This window comes from Vulpes lagopus, chromosome 3, assembly GCF_018345385.1.
Source record: "Vulpes lagopus strain Blue_001 chromosome 3, ASM1834538v1, whole genome shotgun sequence".
Lineage (NCBI taxonomy): Eukaryota > Metazoa > Chordata > Mammalia > Carnivora > Canidae > Vulpes > Vulpes lagopus.
The window spans coordinates 54,075,353-54,100,083 of record NC_054826.1 but is presented as its reverse complement, the minus strand read 5'-3'; the positions used below and the strand labels follow the sequence as shown (position 1 = coordinate 54,100,083).

At 43.9% G+C, this 24,731-nt stretch overlaps 1 protein-coding gene across 4 annotated transcripts in view; it reads right to left on the bottom strand.

Annotated features, from left to right (window-relative positions):
- Positions 1-20,782, bottom strand: part of WAPL (WAPL cohesin release factor) — an 80,301-nt gene extending 59,519 nt beyond the window's left edge. Inside the window, exons 1-2 of one of the 4 annotated variants that reach the window (XM_041748597.1) lie at positions 20,664-20,782; positions 17,299-17,819 (exon numbers count right to left, since the gene is read on the bottom strand). In XM_041748597.1, the coding sequence (XP_041604531.1) occupies positions 17,299-17,797 (499 nt within the window). In that variant the 5' untranslated portion in view covers positions 17,798-17,819; positions 20,664-20,782. Of the gene's footprint in view, positions 1-17,298; positions 17,820-20,301 lie in introns of all 4 variants that reach the window. The other 3 variants (XM_041748599.1, XM_041748598.1, XM_041748596.1) reach the window with 3 other exon arrangements.
- Positions 20,783-24,731: the final 3,949 nt, after the last annotated feature.

Here is a 24,731-nt window from a genome sequence, read left to right as displayed (position 1 = left end):
TTATAAACAATAAAACACCTATCAGTAAAGAACTACTTAGGGCAGCCCGGTGGCTCAGCAGTTTAGTGCTGCCTTCAGCCCAGGGCCTGATCCTGGAGACCCGGGATCGAGTCCCACGTCAGGGTCCCTTCATGGAGCCTGCTTCTCCCTCTGCTTGTGTCTCTGCCTCTCTATCTCATAAATAAATAAAATCTTAAAAAAAAAAAAAAAACTACTTAGTGATGCCTGGGTGGCTTAGTCGGTTAAGTATCTGCCTTTGGCTCAGGTCATCATCCCAGAGTCTTGGGATTGAGCCCCGCACTGGGGTCCCTGCTGTGCAGGGAGCCTACTTCTACTTCTCCCTCTCCCTCCCTGGCCCCCCCCTGCTTGTTGCTCTGTAGCTCTGTCAAATAAAAAGTAAAATCTTAAAAAAACAAAAAACTACTTAAATTATCATACAGCTACATATGTAAATACTATGTAGCTATTCAAGAATGAGGCAGGTCTATATTATGTACAGAGGGATGGAGTTGATGAAAAAGACTTTCCTATCTCTTGGATTAAATACTGTTTAAAAAATAGTCTGTTCAAAAGCTTATAAAATCTGACAAGGATACATATTAAGTACCTTAAAGAGTAACAACAATGGTACAGGGTGCCTGGGTGGCTCAATTGGTTAAGTGCCAGAGTCCTGATTTCTGCTTAGGTCATGATCTCAGGAGAGTTAAAGAACTATATTTACATATGAAATACAATGTGTGGAATCTGCTTTAAAATAATACATTATAAAAAAAGAAGGTAGGGATAGACATGAAACAAGATTATGAATTATTGTTTACTCAAGCTAGAGACATACAGATATACCAATCTATGCAATTGCATGCTAGTCTGTATATACTAACATATATACTTCCTTCATCCTTCTTGTAAAAAAAAAAAAGTGAAGATATTTTTACTTTCACCAAGCCTACTGTTACAACAGATGTGGAAAAACAGGCCCAGAGAGGCCAATGACAGCAACAGTTACCAATTAAATCAATGTCCAAAAGACCTCATAAAAAGGCCCATACTGAGCTCTATTACATTATACTACCTATAGTAATAGCTGCTAAAAACTGAAATATTAAAAGCAGGTAAATCATCTTAATACACATTAATAGAAAAGGTCCAGATGAAGAGGTTAAATAGTGAATATTTTGAACAAATTTATCACGTGATGTGCTGAGGCCTTAATTTAAACAAAACCTTTGCGCAGCCCGGGTGGCTCAGCAGTTTAGCACCGCCTTCAGTCCAGGGCCTGATCCTGGAGACCTGGGATCGAGTCCCACGACAGGCTCCCTGCATGAAGCCTGCTTCTCCCTCTGCCTCTCTTTCTCTCTCTCCCTCTCTCTCTCTGTTTCTCATGAACAAATAAATCTTTTAAATAAATAAATAAACAAACAAAACCTTTGACTTCTGACTAAGGAGACTGACTGTACAGATACAGAAGCAGCTTTTGGAGATCATTACTCATTAAATAACAGGGAGGTAACTAAAAAAATTAATTTATAGGGTAAGGAGGAACTTCCATTACATGCAAGCTGCCTTTAAATATTGGAGTGGTTGTCATGAGGAGAGGGAACAAACTTACTCGATATGTAGAAATCATTCAATTTATACAAACTGTAAGGGCTAAGAGCAAGAATATTAAAGTTAAATTAGAACTGTCCAACAAAAAGAATGCCTAGGGAAGAGTGTGTATTCCTTTGTTATAAAAGAAATATTTGATAAAATGGTACTTCATTAAAATTAGTTAACTTATGGGATGCCTGGGTGGCTCAGTGGTTGAGTGTCTGCCTTCAGCTCAGGGCATGATCCCAGAGTTCTGGGATCAAGTCCCACATCAGACTCCCTGCATGGGTCTCTGCCTCTCTCTCTCTCTCTCTCTCATGAAAAATAAATAAAATTTTTAATTAAAAAAAAATCCTACACATCAGTAAGTCCATCATCTCAGTAAAAAAAAAAAAAAAAAAAAAAAAGCTAGAGACATAAAGACATAGAGGCAATTTATAGAAAAAGAAATATAAATAAATAACTTATGAAAAGAAACTTTATTTCATTCACAATTAAATATCAAAAGTAAAAAAAAAAAGAAAAAAAGTCAAGTACAGGGCATCTGGCTGGCTCAGTCAGTCAAGCAACGAGCATGCAACTCTTGATCTTGGGGTTGTGAGTTCAATTCCCACGTTGGATGTAGAGATTACTTAAAAATGAAATCTTTAAAAAAATATCAAAAACTAATAAAGTACATGGGACACCTGGGTAGCTCAGTCAGTTAAGAGCCGGGCTCCTGATTTTGGCCCAGGTCATGATTTCATGGTCCTGAGATCAGACCAGTCCAATGTGTGGCTCCATGCTGGGTGTGGAGTCCGCTTGCAATTCTCTCTCCCTCTTCTTTTGCCCTCCCCTCCCACACCCCTGCCCTGCAGCATCTTAAAACAAAAAAAGCACACAATGTTATAGTTTAACTACATCTCAATAAAGTTGAGAAAAAAAAGTAAAACAAAGCTGAACAATATTTATACTTACTAAGCCCTCAGTATGTGCCCCAATGGCTTCTAAATACTTTCCACATATTAATTCATTTGATCTCATAGCAACCATGTGAAGTAGGTACTATTAGAAGTTCATAAGCCTTTATCTACAATTCCAACACCCAAGAAGCTCTGAAAACTAAATTTTTTTCATAATACATTCTGAAGCAAAACCTGACCTCACCTAAATGAAGCTATTTAGAATATTTATCCTACTTAGGAATGTATTTTCTTTTTCTAAACACTGTCTTTGAGTAGAGTGCCACCTCAGACTTTGATGGGTTATTAATGTAAAATATATATTTTCTCTATTCCAAAATAATCCTAAATTCCAAGACAAATCTGGCCCCTAAGGTTTCAGATAAGGAAATGTGAAACTGTACCTCATTTTGCAGATGAAACGTAGTAGATATGTTACGGGTTGACAGTCACAGAGTGGTATTTGAAAAATAAGGCAACTTAGATGACAAAAAGCAAACCAAAGTCTCACATCAACGAGGAACCATTTAAGGAATTTAGAGCACACAGATACTGACATAACCATGCAGCAGTACTTTTTTTTTCTTAAGTAGGCTCCATGCCCAGTGCCAAGCCCAGAGCAGGGCCCAAACTCATGACCCTGAGATCAAGAGCTGAGCTGAGATCAAGAGCCGGACAGGCGGACACTCAAACAACTGAGCCAACCAGGCACCCCTCCATGCAGCAGTATTTTAAATAAAAAAGGTAGAGAGGCCAGAAAGAATCCTTTAATGTATTACAATAGAATTATCCCAGGGATCCCTGGGTGGCGCAGCGGTTTGGCGCCTGCCTTTGGCCCAGGGCGCGATCCTGGAGACCCGGGATCGAGTCCCACGTCGGGCTCCTGGTGCATGGAGCCTGCTTCTCCCTCTGCCTGTGTCTCTGCCTCTCTCTCTCTCTGTGTGTGTGACTATCATAAATAAATAAAAATTAAAAAAAAAAAAAGAATTATCCCCACATCACGACCACCCAAGATACATTAAGAGAAAGAGCAAGGTACAAAACAGCATGTTAACATTTGTGGATTTAAATACACGTCACTACTTGTGTTGACTGTATGTGTACAGTATATGTCAGAAAGGCTGAAACAAACAAAAAATGGCCACTCCAAGGAGAACTGGGGTGACTGGGAAAAAGAGCTAGGAAGCTTTCAACCATTTCTATTATAAAATGAAAAAAATTTAACACGCCCCGCCCCCCTGCAAAATAAACAGTATTCTTTCAGTTAGGCCAAGTCCAAAGTTTGATAGGAAGAGGAGGAAAAAAAAAAGCCGCCACACTGGTAATGGGAAATTTGGCAAGATCAACTGAAAACTGAAATGTATACGCCCTTTCATTCTACTTCTAGAAACATCTTTGACCACTATACTGAGACATGATCAAAAACACAAGTGGAGATGTTCAATATAGCCATTATTTGTAACAACAAAGGACTAAAAACAGTCAAAATAATCCTAACAGACTAGTTTTAAAGTATGGTATGTTCATACAATGGAAAACCATGAACTGCTACAAAAAAACAAGTAGATCTATAAATACTAGTAAGTGTGCATCTTAAAAGATTTAAGTTTTTTAAGGCACAATATGCCATACATACATTCATACATATATCTATATCTATATCGCATTATCATTTGTATGTGCCTGTGTGTTTAAGAATATATAGATTTTTGGGATGCCTGGGGGGCTCAGTGTTTGAGCATCTGCCTTCAGCTCAGGGCATGATCCTGGTCCAGGGATCGAGTCCCATATCAGACTCCCCGCAAGGAGCCTGCTTCCCCCTCTGTGTCTCTGCCTCTCTGTGTGTGTCTCTCATGAATAAATTAAATATATATAGATAGATAGATTTATATGCTATGCATACTGAAGACTGTGAAAAGCTATATAAGAAATTGTCAACAGGGGCGCCTGGGTGGCTCAGTGGTTGAGCATCTGCCTTCAGCTCAGGTCATGATCCCAGGCTCCTGGGATCAAGTCCCACATCAGGCTCCCAGCATGGAGCCTGCTTCTCCCTCTGCCTACATCTCTGCTTCTGTCTCTCATGAATAAATAAATAAAATCAAGAGAGAGAGAGAGAGAGAGAGAGAGAGAGGAAGAAATGAACTGTCAACAGCATTTGCTTCTGTGGAAGGGAGTGGATTTTTTTCACTGTAACAAGAATATGTGGCTATTTATCAGAGGCACCCAAAAAGCCAAAGGAAAAAGATGCCACATCTTCAGTGGTTCAATTCTACTCAAAGATTTGAACGGTAAAAGGTACTTTAAAAAAAAGGAAAAAAGAAAAACTTTTCTTAATAATTTAAAACATTTTTATATATTTTGCATACCTATCAAATACCAAATTTATATATAATTTAAACAGTAAAAAACAAACAAATCAGTAAACATAAAATAACTTCAAAAGTGCTATTCTGGGCAGCCCCGGTGGCACAGCGGTTTAGTGCCGACTACAGCCCAGGGTGTGATCCTGGAGACCAGGGACCAAGTCCCGCGTCGGGCTCCCTGCATGGAGCCTGCTTCTTCTCCCTCTGCCTGTGTCTCTGCCTCTCTCTCTGTCTCTATGAATAAACAAAAATCTTAAAAAAAAAAAAAAAAAAAAAAAGTCCTATTCTGCTGGGCCCACTACACAGTCTAAATCACAGAGCAGTCCACATCAACTCAACCTCCCACATCCCCAAATCAACAGCCTGTGTTAACTGTGACAACCCACCAGCAAGTCAAGGAGCTTATTTCCTACCATGGCTCCTGCTCAAGCTGGCCATCTTGACCACCAGGAAACTGGAAATGTACTATATACTCCAGTCACTCCTCAAGCAGTGGTCCTCCCTTCCAGATGACAATTAACTCTTCAAATTAAATATACAGACCCCTAGAGTTACACTAAAAACTTCCAAAACATACATAGGCACAACTGAGGTTTAAGGAAATTCATTTCTAAATCAGGCTCCCTACATGGAGCCTAATTCTCCCTCTGCCTGTATCTCTGCCTCTCTGTGTCTCTCATGAATAAATAAATAAAATATTTTTAAAGAGAGAGAGAAAAAAAAACCTAGAACAGACTGATGCCAAAGCTTTTTCTTAGCCTAGCAATGACAGTCATACACATGAACTGGAAAAAGCCCCACCCATCATCATTCAAACCTACATTTCCAATAAATTTGCCTTTAAAATGTATAGCATTCATATTTGATCAAATACACACTAATAACTGTGTTCATAATAATCTAGAAGAATTTTTAAATACTCAGGGTATTACAATCACAGAAAGTTCGTAGAAGCTTAAGCTTAAATAAATATATATATATATACACGCACACATTTTTGAACAAAGAATTATGAAAAGGATGATCATTAAAAAACTAAGCATAAATATGTTCATTAGGATAAAATTCTGAAAGGGGAGTGGAATAGAAATACAAATTCAGGACAGCCCGGTGGCTCAGTGGTTTAGTGCCACCTTCAGCCCAGGGTGTGGTCCTGGAGACCTGGAATCCAGTCCCACGTCCAGCTCCCTGCATGGAATGGAGCCTGCTTCTCCTTCTGCCTGTGTCTGTGCCTCTGCGTCTCTCATGAATAAATAAATAAAAATCTTTAAAAAGAAAAAGAAAAAAGAAACACAAACTCAAAAAGAAAAAGGGAGAGGCAACTGGGTGGCTCAGTGGTTGAGCATCTGCTTTTGGCTCAGGTCGTGATCTTGGGATCAAGTCCCACATCGGGCTCCCCACAGGAAGCCTACTCCGCCTATGTCTCTGCCTCTCTCTCTGTGTCTCTCATTAATAAATAAATCTTAAAAAAAAAGGTATTGTAAATCTTCTGTTAAAGAACAATTTGTTCTTTTATTAATTTTTTTAATATATGAAGGTGAACACTAATTACAGCACTTGCACGTAAGAAGGGGATTATGATAAAAGATAGGAAACCAGTTATTCTTGGGGTGAAGGAAGGGACAGATGGAAAGATTCTAGAGTGGTTGCCAAAATGCTATTTCTTAATGTGGGTGTTAGTTATATAAATAATTCATTAAACATATTTTTATACATTATATTCCATGGTTTTCTATATCTGTGTTTTATTTTACAATAAAACAGTTAAAAATGTTAGTTTTATTTTAAAATTATATTATTTTATGGGAAATTATATCCTTTGCAAGCATATAAACTTAAGATCAATGTTATCATGACCAGCAATCCCACACCTAAGTACTTAAAAGAAATAAGGACATATGTCTAACAAAAACCTAAATGTGAATGTTGATAGCAGCTTCATTCATAATTGCCCCAAACTGCAAACAATCCAAATGTCCTTCAACTAATAAATGAATTATGGTACATGTATAATAGAATACTACTCAGCAATCAAAAAGGAATTAACTACTATTACATGGAATACTCTTTAAAAGCATTATGCTATAGGGCACCTGCGTGGCTCAGTGGTTGAGCATCTGTCCTTGGCTCAGGTCGTGACCCCGGGGGTCCTGGGATCAAGTTCTGCATCCAGCTCCTTGTACGGAGCCTGCTTCTCCCTCTGCCTATGTCTCAGCCTCTCTGTCTCTCATGAATAAGTAATATCTTTTTAAAAAATAAAAATAAAAATAAAAATAAAAATAAAAATAAAATAAAGCCACCATGGAGGGCACCTGGGTGGTTCAGTAGTTGGATGTCTGCCCTAGGCTCGGGCTGTGATCTTGGGGTCCTGGGATCAAGTTCCGCATTGTGTTCCCCATGGAGAGCCTGCTTCTCCCTCTGCCTATGTGTCTGCTTCTCTCTCTCTCTCTCTCTCTCTGTGTCTCTCATGAATAAATAAAATCTTTAAAAATAAATTAAAAATAAATAAAGCCACCATGCTTCTCATCTGTTCCTCTGGGTCATGATCCAAAATGTAAACACATCTTGCCATTTACCTTCTCCTGAACTCTAATACTCAAAATGTATCTGTACTTCTTTCCAACCTCATAATCCAACAACTGAGTGCCGCCACCACCACCCAAACCCTTAAATCCAAAGTACACAGACTTCAGTGATCAAGACACTCACATATACCTGGGGGTTCATTCCCTCTACCACTTCCATGCCCTAGCTGGACCCTGACTACATGTGCCTATTCTCCTACAGCCCCTTTTAGTATCTGAGAGAAGGATGCTTTGGGGTCACTGGTATGCTGGCTCTCCAGAGCCTGTTTATAAAACTATTATTATTCCATCCTCTTATAAAAGCCCATTCTTTTGAGGTTTGTGCCACTTAGCTAGTTACCTTCTAATCTTCCCCATACCTGTCTCTTAACAACCTTATTCTTCATTTAAGGGTTTTTACACAGGACTTACAATCTACCCTTCATGCCAGTCTTCCTATCATGCTGAATTCCACCAAATCCCAATCCCCTGACCTCACGATTCTTTAACCTTCTCTCATCCATAGTCTTCTACATTCCAGCTCAGACACCAAATCTGTTTCATGCAGAAGCCTGTCATGTCCTAGAAGGCTTCACCTCTTGAATATTAAAATGAGATAACCCATTTCTCAATCACAACCTACCAAATATCCCATCTGTGCCCCCACTCTTAACCTATTTAATAAGACTCAGTAAACTGACCCTTCTCTTTTTCCTATCCACCAGCCTTGTCCAGTTCCTAAACATTTTAAATTCCATAGTCCATCATTTCAATCATTCTCTAGACAATACCCTAAATTCTTTCTTTTCTATCTGTTCACTCTACATCTTGTCAGACAAAAATGACAATCCAAGATAATCCAATTTTACTATCCAATTATTCTATATTCTGTGCAGGTTCTGGCTAACAGGACCTACTAAGGGGAGGGGAGGCCACTCACACAATGAAGTAAATAACCATGAGTTTTTACGATAAATAACTTTACTAAGGTCTCATTAATGTTCAGAAAATCTCTCTACATGGCTCCTTCCTAACATTTCCTGCATCAGTTTGAATCCCTTGTTCCTTCATTCCAGCCCTTGCATTTCCTTACCCTTCTTTCTCCCTTTCCGAGATAACCTCTTCTATCACTTCATGGGGGGAAATAATGCTTTCCTCCATAAACCACCTTATCTTCCACCTCTCAGTAAGCTCACATTCTCATCCACCTTTCCTCTGTCCAGAAAATGTGGCATCCCTTCTCCCAAGACCACTTTCCCTCTGTGATTTGAAGCCTATGCTCCAAAGCTCTCCCATGCAATCAAACCTTCCAAAACTCCTCATCACCTCGTAACTTTTCAGAACCTCTCCTCTCCTTCAAACATCTTTAAAGAGTTGTGTATACTTGCCACCCTCACATCCTCACTATGTACTATTTAGACTGTTACAACCCAAGCTGCACACTCCAATACCAGCTTTGCAATCCTCATTCTGATGAACTTTGTAATAGCATTACAGTTCAGTTGATCCTTCATGAGCTCCTTTCTGCTGGCTTCTATAACACAGCACTGGCTCAATGTTCCTACTTAGTGCTCTAGCTGCTCTTATTCAATTTCCTCATCTAGTTTTTCTTCCTCTTCTCTCTGTCAACTAAGTAATGCAAGTTCTTCATAGCTCAGTGCTTTTTCCTATAACATTCTCCTTAATGACTTCATCTAATCCTGTAATTTCAAATAGCATTTACTTATTCATTCATTCATTCACTCGCTCATTCATTCATTTATTTTAGGTAGGCTCCACACCCAGCACGGAGCCCAACACGGGGCTTGAACTCGTGACCCTGAAATCAAGACCTGAGCTAAGATCAAGAGTTGGACACTCAACTGACTAAGCCAGCCAGGCACCCCTCAAATAACACTTACATGCTGAATCTCAAAAGTATTATCTTCAACCAAGGTTTCTTATCTAAGTTCCATACTAGTATATCCTACCCCTCACAAACACCTCAAATCCAATGTGCCCAAACCTGAACTGATGAAGCTGCCCACAAAATATCCCTTTATCTCAATGAGTAATACTACCCATTTGCTCAGGTGCTCACATTAAATACCTGAGAATCATTTTTAATGTATCCTTTTTCCTCACTACCTACGCCACTAAGCTCTGCCACTTTCATCCCTGATCAGTACGGCAGAAGGCCCCAAGTTAAATGTTAGCCTTGCCCTTACCCCTCACTCAGACCAGGCAAACAGCCCACTATACACTATCATAGGACTCTATTTTCTTTTTAAAAAAGTTTATTTACTTAAGTAATTTCTACACCCAACATGGAGCTTCAACTCACAACCCCGAAATCAAGAGTCACATGGCTCTTTCAACCGTGCCAGCCAGGGACCTCAGAACCCATATACTTCTTATTCTCTATTCAATCACTGTCTTGCCTACTAAAATGTGAATCATGGGCAGCCCGAGTAGCTCAGCGGTTTAGCGCCACCTTCAGTATGGGACGTGGTCTTGGGGACCCGGGATGGAGTCCCACATCAGGCTCCCTGCATGGAGCCTGCTTCTCCCTCTGCCTGTGTCTCTGCCTTTGTGTGTGTGTGTCTCTCTCATGAGTAAATAAATATAATATTTTTTAAAAAAATGTGAATCAGACAAGATCTTGTTCACTGACATACATGAGCACTCAGCATACAGAGGCATTAAAATAACTGCTGAATGGTTGAAAAGAAGGCATCCCCTAGGTCCTTTTATGAACAAATCCATTCTCCTCTCCATCAGGGATCTGGAAAAGTTGTAGACCGCTTCCTGGAGTCAGATATTGGACCAAAACAATGGATGTATCGGCTGGCTTTAAATTTTAAAAATATGGCATATGGAAAAATCTCTAAAAAGTATCAAGTATTATACAAATGTACTGTAACTGTTTTTAAAAACAGTTATTTATTATTACCAGGAGAAATCAACAGCTCCATTCCTAAAGGGCAGAGACTATGCTTATAGTTTCTATGTACTACCTACCCTCTCCTGGCTGATATTCAACCTGGATCCAAAAGAAATTTGTTAGTGGCCAACTGCACTTTTGTTATTACTTAGACCTTGAAACTAACTCTCTTTTTTACTAAAAAACATTTTACAAGAAATTAAAGTTCTGGGGCACCTAACTGATTAAGGTGGAAGAGCATGCAACTCTTGATCTCAGGGTTATGAGTTCAAGCCCCATGTTGGGTACAGAAATTACTAGAAAAAAAAAATAAATAAATCTGGTTTTGGTTTTTTTTTTTTTTAGTATTTTATTTATTTAGTCATGAGAGACACAGAGAGAGAGAGGGGGGCAGAGACACAGGCAGAGGGAGAACCAGGCTCCCTGCGGGGAGCCCAATGTGGGACTTGATCCCGGGACTCCAGGATCACGCCCCGAGCAGAAGGCAGGCCCTGAGCAGAAGGCAGACGCTCAACCGCTGAACCACACCCAGGCATCCCTAAATAAATAAAGTTTTAAAAAAAAAAATTCTACTTTAAAACAAACGAAACTTAAAATTACAGTCTTTCAGAATTTGCATATTGAATTTCCATTTGTACACAACACAAAAAATAAAAAAAAACTTATTACTTATAAAAATAAGGTCAGTTTTATTCACTGTTATAATTACTTAGGATACAATTCCTATTAAAAAGAAAACTATTTAAATAACGGCAAGAGGGAATCCATTCCCATCAGTCATTTCCAACATCAAGATAAAACTGATTACACAGTGACACTGATATTTTTTTAAAGATTTCTTTATCGAGGCGCCTGGATGGCTCAGTCACTTAAGCATCTGCCTTCAGGTCAGGTCATGATCAGGTCCTGGGATTAAGCCTGCACCAGGCCCTGCTCAGAGGGGAGTCTGTTTCTCTGCCTCTGCCTCTGCTTGCGCTCTCTTGCTCACTCACTCTGTCAAATAAATAAAATCTAAAAAAAAAAAAAAAAAAAACTTTAAGAGGATTTGAGAGAGCACACACACAAGGCGTGGGGGGCGGGGAATCTCCAGCAGACTCCCCACTGAGCATAGAGTCTGACTCAGGCTTGCTCTGAGACTCTGAGATCATGACCTGAGCGAGCCTAAGCTAAAATCAAGAGTCGCTTAAGCAACTCTGCCACCCAGGTGCCCCAGTAACATTGTTATTTTAAATAGAAGTCTTTTAATATGACAAAATTATGTTCATTCATGAAAAGAACACTTTGGATGTTTCTCAGACCTTCTATTAGTAATTCAAATTATTCACTGAAATGTGCTCTACCTCTATAAAATGGAAATAAAGCCTGACTTACATAGTTGTGATTAAGAATCAATTGATATATACAGGGTTCGACATAAAGTAGGAGCTAAATAAGTAATAGGTCTCTTATCTATTTCTCTTAAAAGGATTTCAGTTATGACTCGATTATATTCTAAACAAATGCATTCAATACCTAAATGAAGGCTAGGAATTATTGGTGATACTATACTTTCAGAATTAATAATCCTAATTAATCACCTACACTTTATCCAATAAGCAGATGACAATCTCATCTCACATCACAAGTTCCTGGCCTACTTTAAGCTTTCAGGAATAGAACAATGCATCCCTTGCTAAAAATCATCTTCAGTTCCAAATCAAAGTTCTTAAATTCCTGACAATAACAGCCCTCTAACATACAAACACTCAGTACAGCTTTAAGCAAATGGAAAAAATGTATTGGCTACAAAACCAGTCATGCAAATTAAGAGCCTATGCAGTAGTTATCTCAATATTTGGCAGGATGTGTAGACTGAATCCCAGCTGGCTGGCAAGGAAAGTGTGCCAAGTAGAAATATAAGTCTTTGCATACTTTATTCTAGAGTCCAGATTAAAAACGTATAGCAGAAAGCACAAACATGGAAAATGGAAGTAGCCTCATACAAAAGGCAAGAGAAGCCGCCTTTTGCCCCTAATGCACACAGCCCTGGATTCCACACTTTAAAGAATATTCCAAGACCTCTTAAAAAGGCAATCCTTTAGGTCCTGCTAACAGTCAGTTTTAAGTGGCACACCTGTTTTGAGAACTCACTTCAACAGCAATTACAACTAAAGTACTTGCAGATAAAAATATAAGTCCTGAATCTGCAGTAAGATAATTCAGGGAGCAGGGACGCCTGAGTGGCTCAGCAGCTTGGCGCATGCCTTCGGCCCAGGGCGTGGTCCTGGGGTCCCGGGATCAAGTCCCACATCGGGCTCCCTGCATGGAGCCTGCTTCTCCCTCTGCCTGTGTCTCTGCCTGTGTCCTTGCCTCTCTCTGTGTGTGTGTGTCTCATGAATAAATAAATAAAATCTTTTAAAAAAAGATAATTCAGGGAGGGGTGCCTGGATAGCTCAGTTAGTTAACCATCTACCTTTGGCTCGGGTCATGATCTCAGGGTCCTGAGATCAAGCCCTACATCAGGCTCAGCAGTGAGTCTCCTTCTCTCTCTTGCTCCTTCCCTCTGTTGCATGTTGTGCTCTCTCAGATAAAGAAATAAAATCTCTAATAATAATAATAATAATCACCATCATCATCATCCAGGGAGGAATGCCCAGGTAGTTTAGTAGGCTGAGTATCTGACTCTTGATTTTGGCTTGAATTTTGACCTCAAGGTCAGGAGATCAGCCCCAAGCCCTGTATTGGGCTTCATTCTCAGAGGGAAGCCTGCTTCTCTCCCTCTACCTATACACACATTTTCTCTCCCTCCCTTTCCAAATCTCTTTCTCAAATAAATAAATAAATAAATAAATAAATAAATAAATAAATCTTTAAAATAATCCAGGGAGTAGAGGATGGGAAGTAGAGTATAGAGCAAATGAAACAAGATTTCTCATATACTGACAACTGCTGAAGCTGGTATAAGTTTTTTTTAATACTTTATTTATCAGAGAGAGAGAAAGTGCGTATGTGCACACACAAGGGGAGGGGGCGCCGAGGGAGAGAGAGAAGCAGACTCCCCACTGAGCAGGGAGTCCCACACAGGGCTCCATTCCAGGACTCTGAGATCATGACCTGAGCCAAAGGCAGATGCTTAATTGACTGAGCCACCTAGGTGCCCCTAAGTTTTCTGTTTTTTAAAAATCAAAGTTAGGGCAGCCCCAGTGGCTCAGTGGTTTAGCACCGCCTTCAGCCTGGGGCGTGATCCTGGAGACCCGGGATCAAGTCCCAGAGTCCCACGTCGGGCTCCCTGCGTGGAGCCTGCTTCTCCCTCTGCCTGTGGCTGTGCCTCTGCCTCTTTCCCTCTCTCTGTGTCTCTCATGAATAAATAAATAAAATCATTAAGAAATAAATAAAATAAAAATGTAGATGATAATAGCACCTATCTTGTGAGGTTGTTTTAAGAATCAAGTGAGTTGGGATCCCTGGGTGGCGCAGCGGTTTGGCGCCTGCCTTTGGCCCAGGGCGCGATCCTGGAGACCCGGGATCGAATCCCACATCGGGCTCCCGGTGCATGGAGCCTGCTTCTCCCTCCGCCTGTGTCTCTGCCTCTCTCTCTCTCTCTGTGACTATCATAAATAAATAAAAAAATAAAATAAAATAAAATAAATAAAAAATAAAAAAAGAATCAAGTGAGTTGATGGGCACCTGGGTGGCTCAGTTGGTTGAGCATCTATCTGACTCTTGATTCTGGGGTCGTGGAATTGAGTCCCGGGATTGGGCTCGATCTTAAAAAATAAATAAATAAAAAAGTACTACCAGGTATAAAACATAATACATATATATGAAAAAAATCTTAATAGTAGTTAAAAATTAACCACATATTCCCGCACAGAGAAAGAGATGCACTTTAAACTTAATACCAGGAGAAATAATACAGCAAATTTGAATTTGGATAAGCCCTTCTCACTGATGTGATATAATTCTACAGTGAAAATGATCTGAATGAGCAGGAACATTCCACTGAAAGGATATTACAGAATTTAGCTTGTGCACTTTGAACAAACGTTAACATAAAATTTCTCAAAGGCTCTTGAATAAAGTGTGCAAAAATGACCTGCAAAAGATTTGAAACATTACACATACAAGCGTTTTTTTTTCTAAGTCCAAAATTTTATCACTCTCAAAGGATCTTTAACTCAAAAAAGGTTAGGAACCACTTTAGATTTATGAAAACCGCCTTTATCAGAAATTTAAATTTGGATTTCTAAACTTCAACTAAAACCAGAAGGCTTTCTGAATGAGAGTAAAGGCAATGACAAGCTGACAGTCGTATTCAAGAAGAGTCTAGATACAGGGAAATGCCCAGATGTTAGAGAGTAGGGGCAAAAAAAAGGAAAGCCATAACATACAGAAATATTTCCAAAACTATAACCAACTTATAAACACACAAATCTATAAATGTGTGTTGTTTTTTGTTTTGTTTTGTTTGTTTGTTTTTAGAGACAGAGACAGGCAGGCAGACAGGCAGGCAGGCAGAGGGAGAAGCAGGCTCCATGCAGGGAACCCGACGTGGGACTCAATCTCAGGTCCCCAGATCACGCCCTGGGCCGAAGGCAGCACTAAACCGCTGAGCCACCCGGGGCTGCCCATATAAATGGTTTTTAAGAACTTAGAATAAGACTACCAGGGGGATCCCTGGGTGGCGCAGCGATTTGGCACCTGCCTTTGGCCCAGGGGGCGATCCTAGAGACCCGGGATCGAATCCCACGTCGGGCTTCCGGTCCATGGAGCCTGCTTCTCCCTCTACCTGTGTCTCTTCCTCTCTCTCTCTCTCTCTCTCTGTGTGTGACTATCATAAATAAATAAATAAAAAATTAAAAAAAAAAGAATAAGACTACCATGAGAACTAAAAGCATTCCTTCAAAGTTCCCTCTTATGCTACAAGTGGGTTGCTGCAGCTCTAGGTGGTCAAGGGAAAAGAGAGGGCAAAAAAATATTCATAGTGCTGCTCCACGCCCTTTCCACTACATATACCTCATGAAGGAGGAAGAGGGACAAGATGTTCTTAAATATCTATTTATCTGTACTCTAGCACACATTTTCTCCTCACAAAACTATTATAACGGGAGTTTGGGCTCCCCTTCAGTCCACAGTATCAGCAGCAAAACTACAAGGTAGCTATATCAGACTGGGAATCTAATAATTCATTTCTACAGAAAACTGTTTCCAGTTCCCACCAAACAACTTCAAACGGCGGTGGGGACACAGTACAGATGTAACATCGGCAAAACTGCATAAGCAACTGCTGTCTAGGTATTTTTAATTTCTAAGTTCGTATTGTCCCTCTACCCAAATGTTCATCCTGCTGTTGTGACCCCCTGCCTGCCAGGGATACCCTGTTCTCAAAAACGCACTTGAGGAAGCTGGGTCTGCCTTCCTTGACCAGTTTCACCACTATCTCACCCTCACCTTCCTTCCTCCAGGTTACGTGCCCCGCACTGTGGATTAACTATCAGAGGACAAGGTACAGCAAGCAGTAGGAACGCTGGATAACTGAAGTGCAACGGCACTCCCACAGCCTATCACAGTGGAGGGTACGCAGTATGCGCTTAACACGTTAAAAATCGATAAATGAACCTCATTCCAATTCTGCCACTAGCCAATCTTGGAGAGTCACTCGACCTCTTTGAGCCTCATCTATAAAGTAAGGAGACCTGCGTTAGTTTATTTAGGTTCAACAGTCCTACGATTGTGATACGTTTTTAGGAGCTGATCTGGGAAACAGTTTTTAATCTGTTTTTTCAATAAAGTTTATTCTAACCTTAAGTTTTGAACAATGTTTCAGAAGAACTGTGACAAAGCATAAGGACAGCCAAATCGAAATTAACCGGGAGGATCAAGGGAATGACAATAACAGCTGGCTCATCCTCTCATCCAAGGGTGAGAAAAAGAGTGAAAAACATTCAGCATTTTTCGTAAAACTATGCAAGGCAACGTCTTTTATTATACTGTTTGAAGCACTTACATTAAGCCTCAGGGGAGCAAACTCCTGAGAATTCAGTACTAGGAAAGTTTTGTTCTTCCTTCCTTTCAAAATAGGAGATCTACATAACTTTTTTGTATCACCAAACTTTGCCAGGAAGTCAAAAACTAAGGTCTGTTTGCAACTACAGTGCCATCCTTGTCCTGTTGCTAATAAACCAAGCAGGCTATCTCTCCTGCTATCTCTGATCTTAGCTCTTCGGTCTTTTAATTAATTGCACTTTTACCATTTACTCTAAGTCTCAAATCTTTTACAAAAGGAGTAGAGGTACAACAGACAAAACATACTGTTTTTTGTTGTTTTTTTTTTTTGAATGAACGCTAGATGCCGGATTTACAAATTAACACTTTAAAACTACAACTGATCTTGTGGATTAAAATCTATTAATACAAGTTGCTACCAGCACCAGACTCCAAATAAATCTCAAATTGCAATGAAGTTCAATTCTTCAATGTTTCCACAATACCCCCTTAATCTTTCCAAACTAGGTTTGAAGGAAAGCCTAACACTCCTAAACTTAATCCTCATTGTAAATGCTCATCTTATTTCCATTATCAGTAACAATACAAACCCTCCACAGTAGCAGAAACGAGATACTGTGTCACGCTAACACAACAAAAAGAGATGCTTCTTAATGGAAATAGAGTTGGAGACATAGGAAAAACTGTTCCCAAAATGTGGTGAGTAAACAGTCTGGATTCATATTCATATCCAAGTTGCTTAAGTAAAATTTCAACCCCCAATTGGTTTCTTTAAAGTTCTTAGGTCTCTTCTACAAGAGTGTCTATAGTCCCCATTAATCATAAATGCAAAAAGAGAACCCAAGAAGCACGGTATTTTAGAATTTAAAGCATTTACCAAAACAGCTTACACAAAGCTCTTCTGGCTCAGGATAAAAAAATTCAAAACTTACCTGAAGTCGCTAATTTAGCACAGCTACTTCTGCTTGCATCATCTTCTAAGATTCGGTTTGTGCTCCTTTCTTTCCCAACCAAAGTTTCTTCCAAAAGTAAGCATTTATCAGATACAACACTGTCTTCGCCCACTGCATGACTAATTTTGCTATTAGCTTCAAGTACAGAAGTGACCTCTTCCAGCTGAGCAGCTTCACTAGATTCTGAGTAAGAGGAACCCTTACCCTGGGCTAAATTCTTTGAAGAAACTGGTAGAGACTCATCATCACTATCAAATCCAAAAGGATCTCCAGTATTTTCTTCTTCCACCTTAGGTTTCTTCGGAATTTCTTGGATATCTGGTTTGAAATTGGGCCTCTTCTGCCCTAATTTAGCCATAAATGTGGTCTCTCCCCATTTTGTGCTAAGGGTGGTCCGTTTATTGGAAAAGACTTCATCGAATTTTGAACTGCCATTTCCTCCTTTCCTACTGTATGTTTTCCCAAATCTGGATGTCATTTTGACACCTGTTTCATATTCTCTGTGGGGGGGAAAAAAAAGTAAGAATATATATAATCACCAAATACTTAACAAATGTTAACACTGAATGTAAAAATAAGAACCCAGGGATTCTCCCCATGGGGCTTTTCAACATGCAAGATACAAACATTTAAAAATGCTTGAATAAATATGGAAGGGCATATAAAGAAAGGGACTCATTTTTTTTATCCTATAGATTTCCAGATCTTAATCTCCTTATCTCAAAGAGTACACATTCATATGCTATTGACAAAGTAAGCAAGTATAATGACTAACCAACTTATCCCCAGTACCAACTTAGTAACAGAACATCAATTTTTTTAAGTATAAAATTAATCTATGCACAATTCTCATAAATATCACTGTTACCTTAAAAAAATAATAATATGACTAGGGTTATTACTCATAAAATCTTAAGCACGAAATGTAAATTTTTTTCCAGGATCTCAGAAACATCAAATAACTGACTAAATCAGGTCTTTGAAACTTTAGAGCATTTATTCATATAAAGGAAAAAAAGGGGGGGGGGGCAGAAAAATGTATTATTTTTCATTTATTAGAACCTGAAGTTTTTTAACACAATCGTAAAGATTCTGATTCTTTGTCTCATGTGGTCTGAACTGTGACTTGAAAAATATTCCCCAGCTGGTCCTCTCCCTGTGCGTAACAACCCCTACTTGTTCTGTCTCCCTTGTCCCTCTAGTGCTGTGCTCACTTGCTGAGTTACTGAAGCTGGTGAACTGCAGCATAATTACACTGGCCTGCCGACTATTAAAGGAAGCAACAGAAACGCAGAGGTTTATTTCCCTCTCGGCTTTATAAAAGATAAATTGTACTCATCTGATGCGTCTACAGAACAGTAACCCATCTATGACAAACTTCAGGACAGTAAATTAAGAGCAAAACATTTTCAAAGCAAGTTGCAGTACATTTTAAACACTCCATTCTTGTCTATCTCCTACACTGCAACCTTCTGAAGTTTAAATATCCATATATTAAATATCATCTAGGAAGAAAAATAAACCATTGTGTAGGTCTTGAAAAGCCAACCTTCTTCATACTCTGAAATCTAAAACACAGCACTAGGAATGACACGGAATACATTTCGGTCTGTAAACCCATTTTTCCTTTGCTAACTTAAATTCTTACAACATCCATCGCTGGTGAACTGAGTTTCCTACGCGTGCAGCGGAGGACTTTCCCTCTCCTTTTTTGAGAGACCAACTAACTTGACAAAGTGACCGTTGAGTCGTCCTACAGACCTGCGCGGAGCAAGAACAGTGGTGCAGGCCTTTCAGGCAGGTGGCAAACCCTTTTCCTGAGAGAAGGCAGACTCAGGCTGGGGGATGCCTGCATGGCCTGTTGGGTGCGGCCCCCACCCGCCCGGGGACCCGGGGTCATGTGGGGGCCACGCAGTCGGGTCGTCTCGGTCCTGCGGGAGCGCGGGGCCCCGGCGCGCACACCGCGCGCAGACACCACGGGAGCCGGAACCTTTCGCAGACGCTCACACAGCAGCCATCGCCTAAAAACGTCGACTAGAGGCCAGACCAAAAACCTAGACTGAAGCTCCTTCGGGCCCCGGGAGGGGGGCAGGGGGGAGGTCCAGGAGCCACGGGACCGGCCCTGCTGCGAGTTCAGAGCCTGCAAACCAGCCCTGGGCATACGGGAGGTCGCTGCGTGGGGCGGCGGTGGAAGGTGGCAGCAACCGCGCGTCCGTCCCCCTAAGACACCACGTCCTGTGCGCGCCCTGGATGCTCGGAGGCGGACAGAGCAGCGCCTGCGGTGCTTCGGCTTGGAAAGGCAGGGGGGCGGAGGGGGGGGACACGGGCAGGGCGCGCAGGGGCGACGCTCGGTGAGCACCCGGCGGCCGCCGAGCTGAGCGTGAGCCACGGGCGCCCGTTACATAACACCCCGTCCTCCCGGGTCCCCCTCCAGGGCTCCCCGTCTTTCCGGGGACGGCGCTGATGGCATGTGCGGGAGCCCGGCGGGCCGCGCGCGTGCAAGCCCGGGGGGGGGGGGGTGTGGAGCGAGCCCGCACCCGAGCCCGCACCCGAGCACGGCGCCCAAGGCTCCGCCGCCCCGGGGAGGGGCGCAGGACTCGCGGCCAAGTCTTCCCAGGTCGCTGGGCCCTTGCTTCCGACCCAGGCCGGGTCCGAGGTGCAGGCAAGTGCGGCGGCGGCGGCGGCCGCAGGGCGGGGGGGGGGGGGGGGCAGCCGAGGCCCGCCCGCAGCGCAGGGCCGCGTCGGCAGCGGCCCCCACGGGCTCCGGGTTGCCGCGGAGGGGCCGGCGCCCCGGGCCGTAACTTTCCTCCCCGCCCCCCGCGCCCCCCCCGCCGCGCCCCGCCGGGACCTGGATGCGGCCCCCGGCGCCCCGGAAGCCCCCGCCGCCGGGCCCCGCGGGCAGCGCCGGCCCGGAAGCAACTCGGAACGCGGGCACCCGAGCGACGGCCGCCCCCGCCCGCCCCGCCGCGCCCCCCCACTTACCCCGGCGCCGGGCGGGTGCTCGGGCCTCGGGCCGCCGCCGCCTCTCCCGCTCCCCGCGGCCCCGCGCGGCAGAGCAGCCCGGCCCGCGCGCCGCTCGGCCGCCGTCGGAGCCCGCGCCGCGGCTCGGGGTAAATAGGAAGCCCGGCGGGGGGGGGAGCGGCGGCCCCGCAACTTCCCTCCCCGCCTCGAGCGCCGCCGGCCGCGCCGGGCCTAGGCCTCCCTGGCCGCCGCCGCGCCGGCTACGGGCCCCCGCGAGGCCGCCGCCGCCTCCCGCGCCGCCGCTTCCGCCGGGGGGTGGTCAGCGCTGGAGTTTGAACGCGGCCCTGGACCATCTCAACGCCATTTGCGCTCCCGGCCCCCACCTCCTTCCTCCAACAGCCGCTCGCTCCGTCACTCCGCTTCCCACAGGCCCCGCGCGGCCGGCGCGCCGCGCAGCCAATCACGCGGCCGCTTACTCAACCCGCCGCGCAGGCGCCGCTCCCCGCATGCGCCGGCGCCCGCCATTGGCCCGGCCGCGGGACCCGACGGGAGTTGTAGTCCGCGTTCGCGAGGCCGCCGCGCGCGCGCGCGCTGGGCGCGGGAGCGGGCGACGGGAGGCGCGGGCGGCGGTGGCGGCGGGAGGCGCGGGCGGCGGCGGCTCCGGAGGCGGCTCGCAGCCCGCTCGCAGCGCCCGGCCCCCCGCGGGCAGACGCAGGTGCTGCGGGAGAGGCCCCGGGGGCGCGGCGCAGGCAGCTGTGTCAATCGCTTCCCCCCCAGGGACCCGCCGGAGCCTGGGGACGGCGGGCGGTGCAGCTGCGCCAGGCCTGCCCGGGAGCAGGGAGCTCGGGAGCCGGGCGGGCGGCGGCCCGACGGCGGGGACCGCGGGTGACGTCACCCCGGCCGGGAGATGCTCCCGCTGCGGCCCGGGCCGCCCCGGCTCTGACCCCGGCGACACGAACCACCGTTGACCTTGCGCGGTGTGATAACGGTGATGTGGTTACGTAAGAACTAAAAAAAAAAAAAAAGGGGGGGGGGAAAGTTTTGCCAGCTTTGTAAGATCGTTTGGAGTCCGAGATGCACTTGCAAAGGGCTCCTGCAGGTGCGGGGCGAGGGGGCAAGGCAGGCCAGCGGCGCGCCTCCCATCCCTGCGCGGCCCGCGGCCCCAGCCCCTCGGATGTCCCTTACACCGGGCGCTCCTCCGTGCTCTTGGGGCTCTTTTTTTTTTTTTTTTCCGTGTCAGTGTATCCCCGATGCAGAAATTGGAAATTTGGGGAGGATTTCTGTCTTTTTTTTTTTTCTTTTAAGACTGCAGTGGGGAAAACAGCGTTCTAGAAAGTAGTACAGGCAGTTCGTGCTGAGAGAGGCGCATGATTCATCGGGCCTGGACGGCCCTGCTGTTGGGTGGGTGGTGAATGGAAGAGTGCACCTGGGAAATTAGAAAACTAATTGCTTCTAGTGAAAACCCCGCCCCTTCTCCCTCCAATGTGGGTAATCTGCTTTGAGTTAACCGGATTCCTCCAATAGATTCGGGGAAACTCCGAATAAAGAAAAAAAAGTAATTTCTGAGATCCTGCGGCCCTTCCCACTAGGAATTTAAGGTGGATTTTATCATGCCTGAATTGTTTTTGCTTTTGCACTGCTGCTGCTGCTGCTGCAGCTGGCAAAATTTGTATTCTGACATCTACAGTTTTCCAAAATATCATGACCATACTTTCTCCTGGTTGTTTTAAAATAAACCAACTCTCGATGGCTTACAGGATTATAGCGGGTCTGTGTTGGGCAGTGTGTGCAGGAACTTGTATTTGGGTCAGTTTGGGCCTTTTTAAAAAACATCAGCATACAGGATCTTATTTTATCATTTTTTCGTTTAGAGATTGCCAGCAGAGGTGCAAGCTGCACTTACTATAATTACTCAGATGACAGAGTGGTGGGTGCTAATTAAGGGGTAATTATCATCAGAGAAAAAGGCTAAGATCAAAAAGCCAGAAGCGGTGGAGAGACCATTGCAAGATCTTCCCGCAGAAGTAGTGCTGTGAACCCTCCTGCGCCAAAAGATGTGTTCTTTATGACCTGGCCTGGTTACTTGGTTGGGGAAGTGATTCCACATGAGGCATTCAGTAGAAGAGTTAATTTTTTTATAGAAAGAGACAAACCATGGAGCCCACTGAGGGGCTTTTTGTGCAGTAACTGTTTTTGGAATTTGCATTGTGTTAAATTCTTGCTACTCAAAGAGTGATCCCAGCTCAGCAGCATGTCATTACCCTGGAAGCTTGTCGGGAATACAGAACCCCGGGCCCCAACTCCACTGAAGCAGAATCTGCACTTTTGGGGATCCCTGGGTGGCTCAGCGGTATAGCGCCTGTCTTTGGCCCAGGGTATGATTCTGGAGCCCCAGGGTCAAGTCCCACGTCAGGTTCCCAGCATGGAGCCTGCTTCTCGCTCCCCCCGCCCCCACGCTTTGTGTCTATTATAACTGAATAAATAAAATCTTAAAAAAAAAAAAAAAAAAAAAAAAAGAATCTGCACTTTCAACAGGATGCCCCAGGGAACTGTTCTACGCATTAAGGATCGAGAAGCCCTAGTTTTTAAAGGATGCCTATAGATATGCCTAATCTCTGATCTTTGTTAAGATGGGGGAAGGGAGAGAGAGAACCTATTATACAACAGGTATGATGCCAGGCTTTTCATTTGCATCCCTGCCTGTTATCCCTGTTTTACAAGTGAGGAAATTGAGAGGTTGGCATTTGCTACTCCCTTGATAGCTAATGAGGAAATCAAATCTTTTCGTACCGGTCGTGGGATACCCATTACTACTTACAGACACTGTTGAATCTAATACAAAATGATACGTGTGTGTTTAGTCTGTGGAAGCTTAGTCTATTCTGAACGGAGCTGTGCTAGGGCTCTCTGCTCTCCTGCATCTCACACTGAAGACTGCCTATTTGGGAAGCCCAGGGGGCTCAGCGGTGGAGCGTCTGCCTTCAGCCCAGGGCGTGATCCTGGAGACCCGGGATGGAGTCCCACGTCGGGCTCCCTGCATGGAGCCTGCTTCTCCCTCCGCCTGTGTCTCTGCCTCCCTCTCTCTGTGTGTCTCATGAATAAAGAAATAAAATATTTAAAATAAAAAAATAAAGACTGCATATTCTAAGGCCCCTCCTGGAGGAAATTCAAACCCTGGGCCTTCTTCAGGCAGGGCCACGCAGGTGGACTCATACTTTGTTTCGGCTGAAAAAATAAAATCCTGCAAAGAAAACTAATAGAACAATCTGTTCTGCCATTTTTGGGTCTCTGTTCTAGCCCAGGCATGGGAACTGTCAGAACCGGAGTTGCTAAATAGAGCCCTATAAACTTTTTCTGATAGTGCGTAGTAAAATGTATCACAATTTACACGATTCACTTCAGAGAACCAGAAGTCAGAGATGATCACACTGGTTACAGGAAATGTTTCCTTGTCTTAGGACGGGGAATAAAATTATAAATTACAAATCCCACCCTTGCATGTTATAGTGGTTGTGTAAGGGCCAGGCCCTACCCCTACCTCCCTGACACTCCCCAACCCTACTCTTTGTTCTGCCCATAGGAGGTAGAAAGGACTTTTCAAGTAGTCTCCCCTCCCAAGCAGGCCATTTTGAATTGTAACACCCCAGTCTTAATGCTCACTACTTTATATTTTCATCTCATCTAACATATCACATATTTTTGTGTTTATGTTACATGTTTATCTTCCCAATGAGAGGAAGGATCTTTGTCCTGCTAAATCAGCACATAGTAGGTGCTCAGTAAGTATTTGCTTAAATGCTCCCCCATTTACTTCTGTCTTTGTTGTAAGATTGTATCTTGAAAGTGACTTGGAACTGACAATAGTTTCACATAACCTGTAGCTCCATAAATAGTTGACTAGGTTTTCCCAAGGGGAAGAGGAGTGCTACCTGCAGCTACCCTTTGTTCTCACCTTGGATCGGTTTTCATTCTGAGAATTGAGAAAATGAACACTACTGTAGTCACAATTACCTTGTTTTCCAGAATAATTGGAATATGTTTCTCCTGAGATGGTGACATCCTTTGGGGAATAAACTGCTGTCTAAGTAGTTGAAAGGCAAAGCAAGGAAAGGTCCCTGGTCGTTACCTGACGAGGATTGGTACCCAGCAACCTCTGAAGGTCTGGCGACCTGACCATTGTCTTCAAACAGCCATCTTCTCACCCCAATGCTCCCGATGTCCTTCCTCCCCACCCCACTCCCAACAAAAGCCCTCCTGGAGCTTCCCATCACCAAGACTAAAATCCAAAATAGTCTTGTGAACTATGAAGCCATGGGTGATTGGGCCCCTGAGCACTCCTGGCAGGGCACACACCTTACCAGGCCTGCCTCTGCCTACTGCTAGAACCTGCCAAACCAGCTCCTCCTCAGGGCCTCTGTGCTGCTGTTCCCTCCTCTAGTCCTGGAGATAAG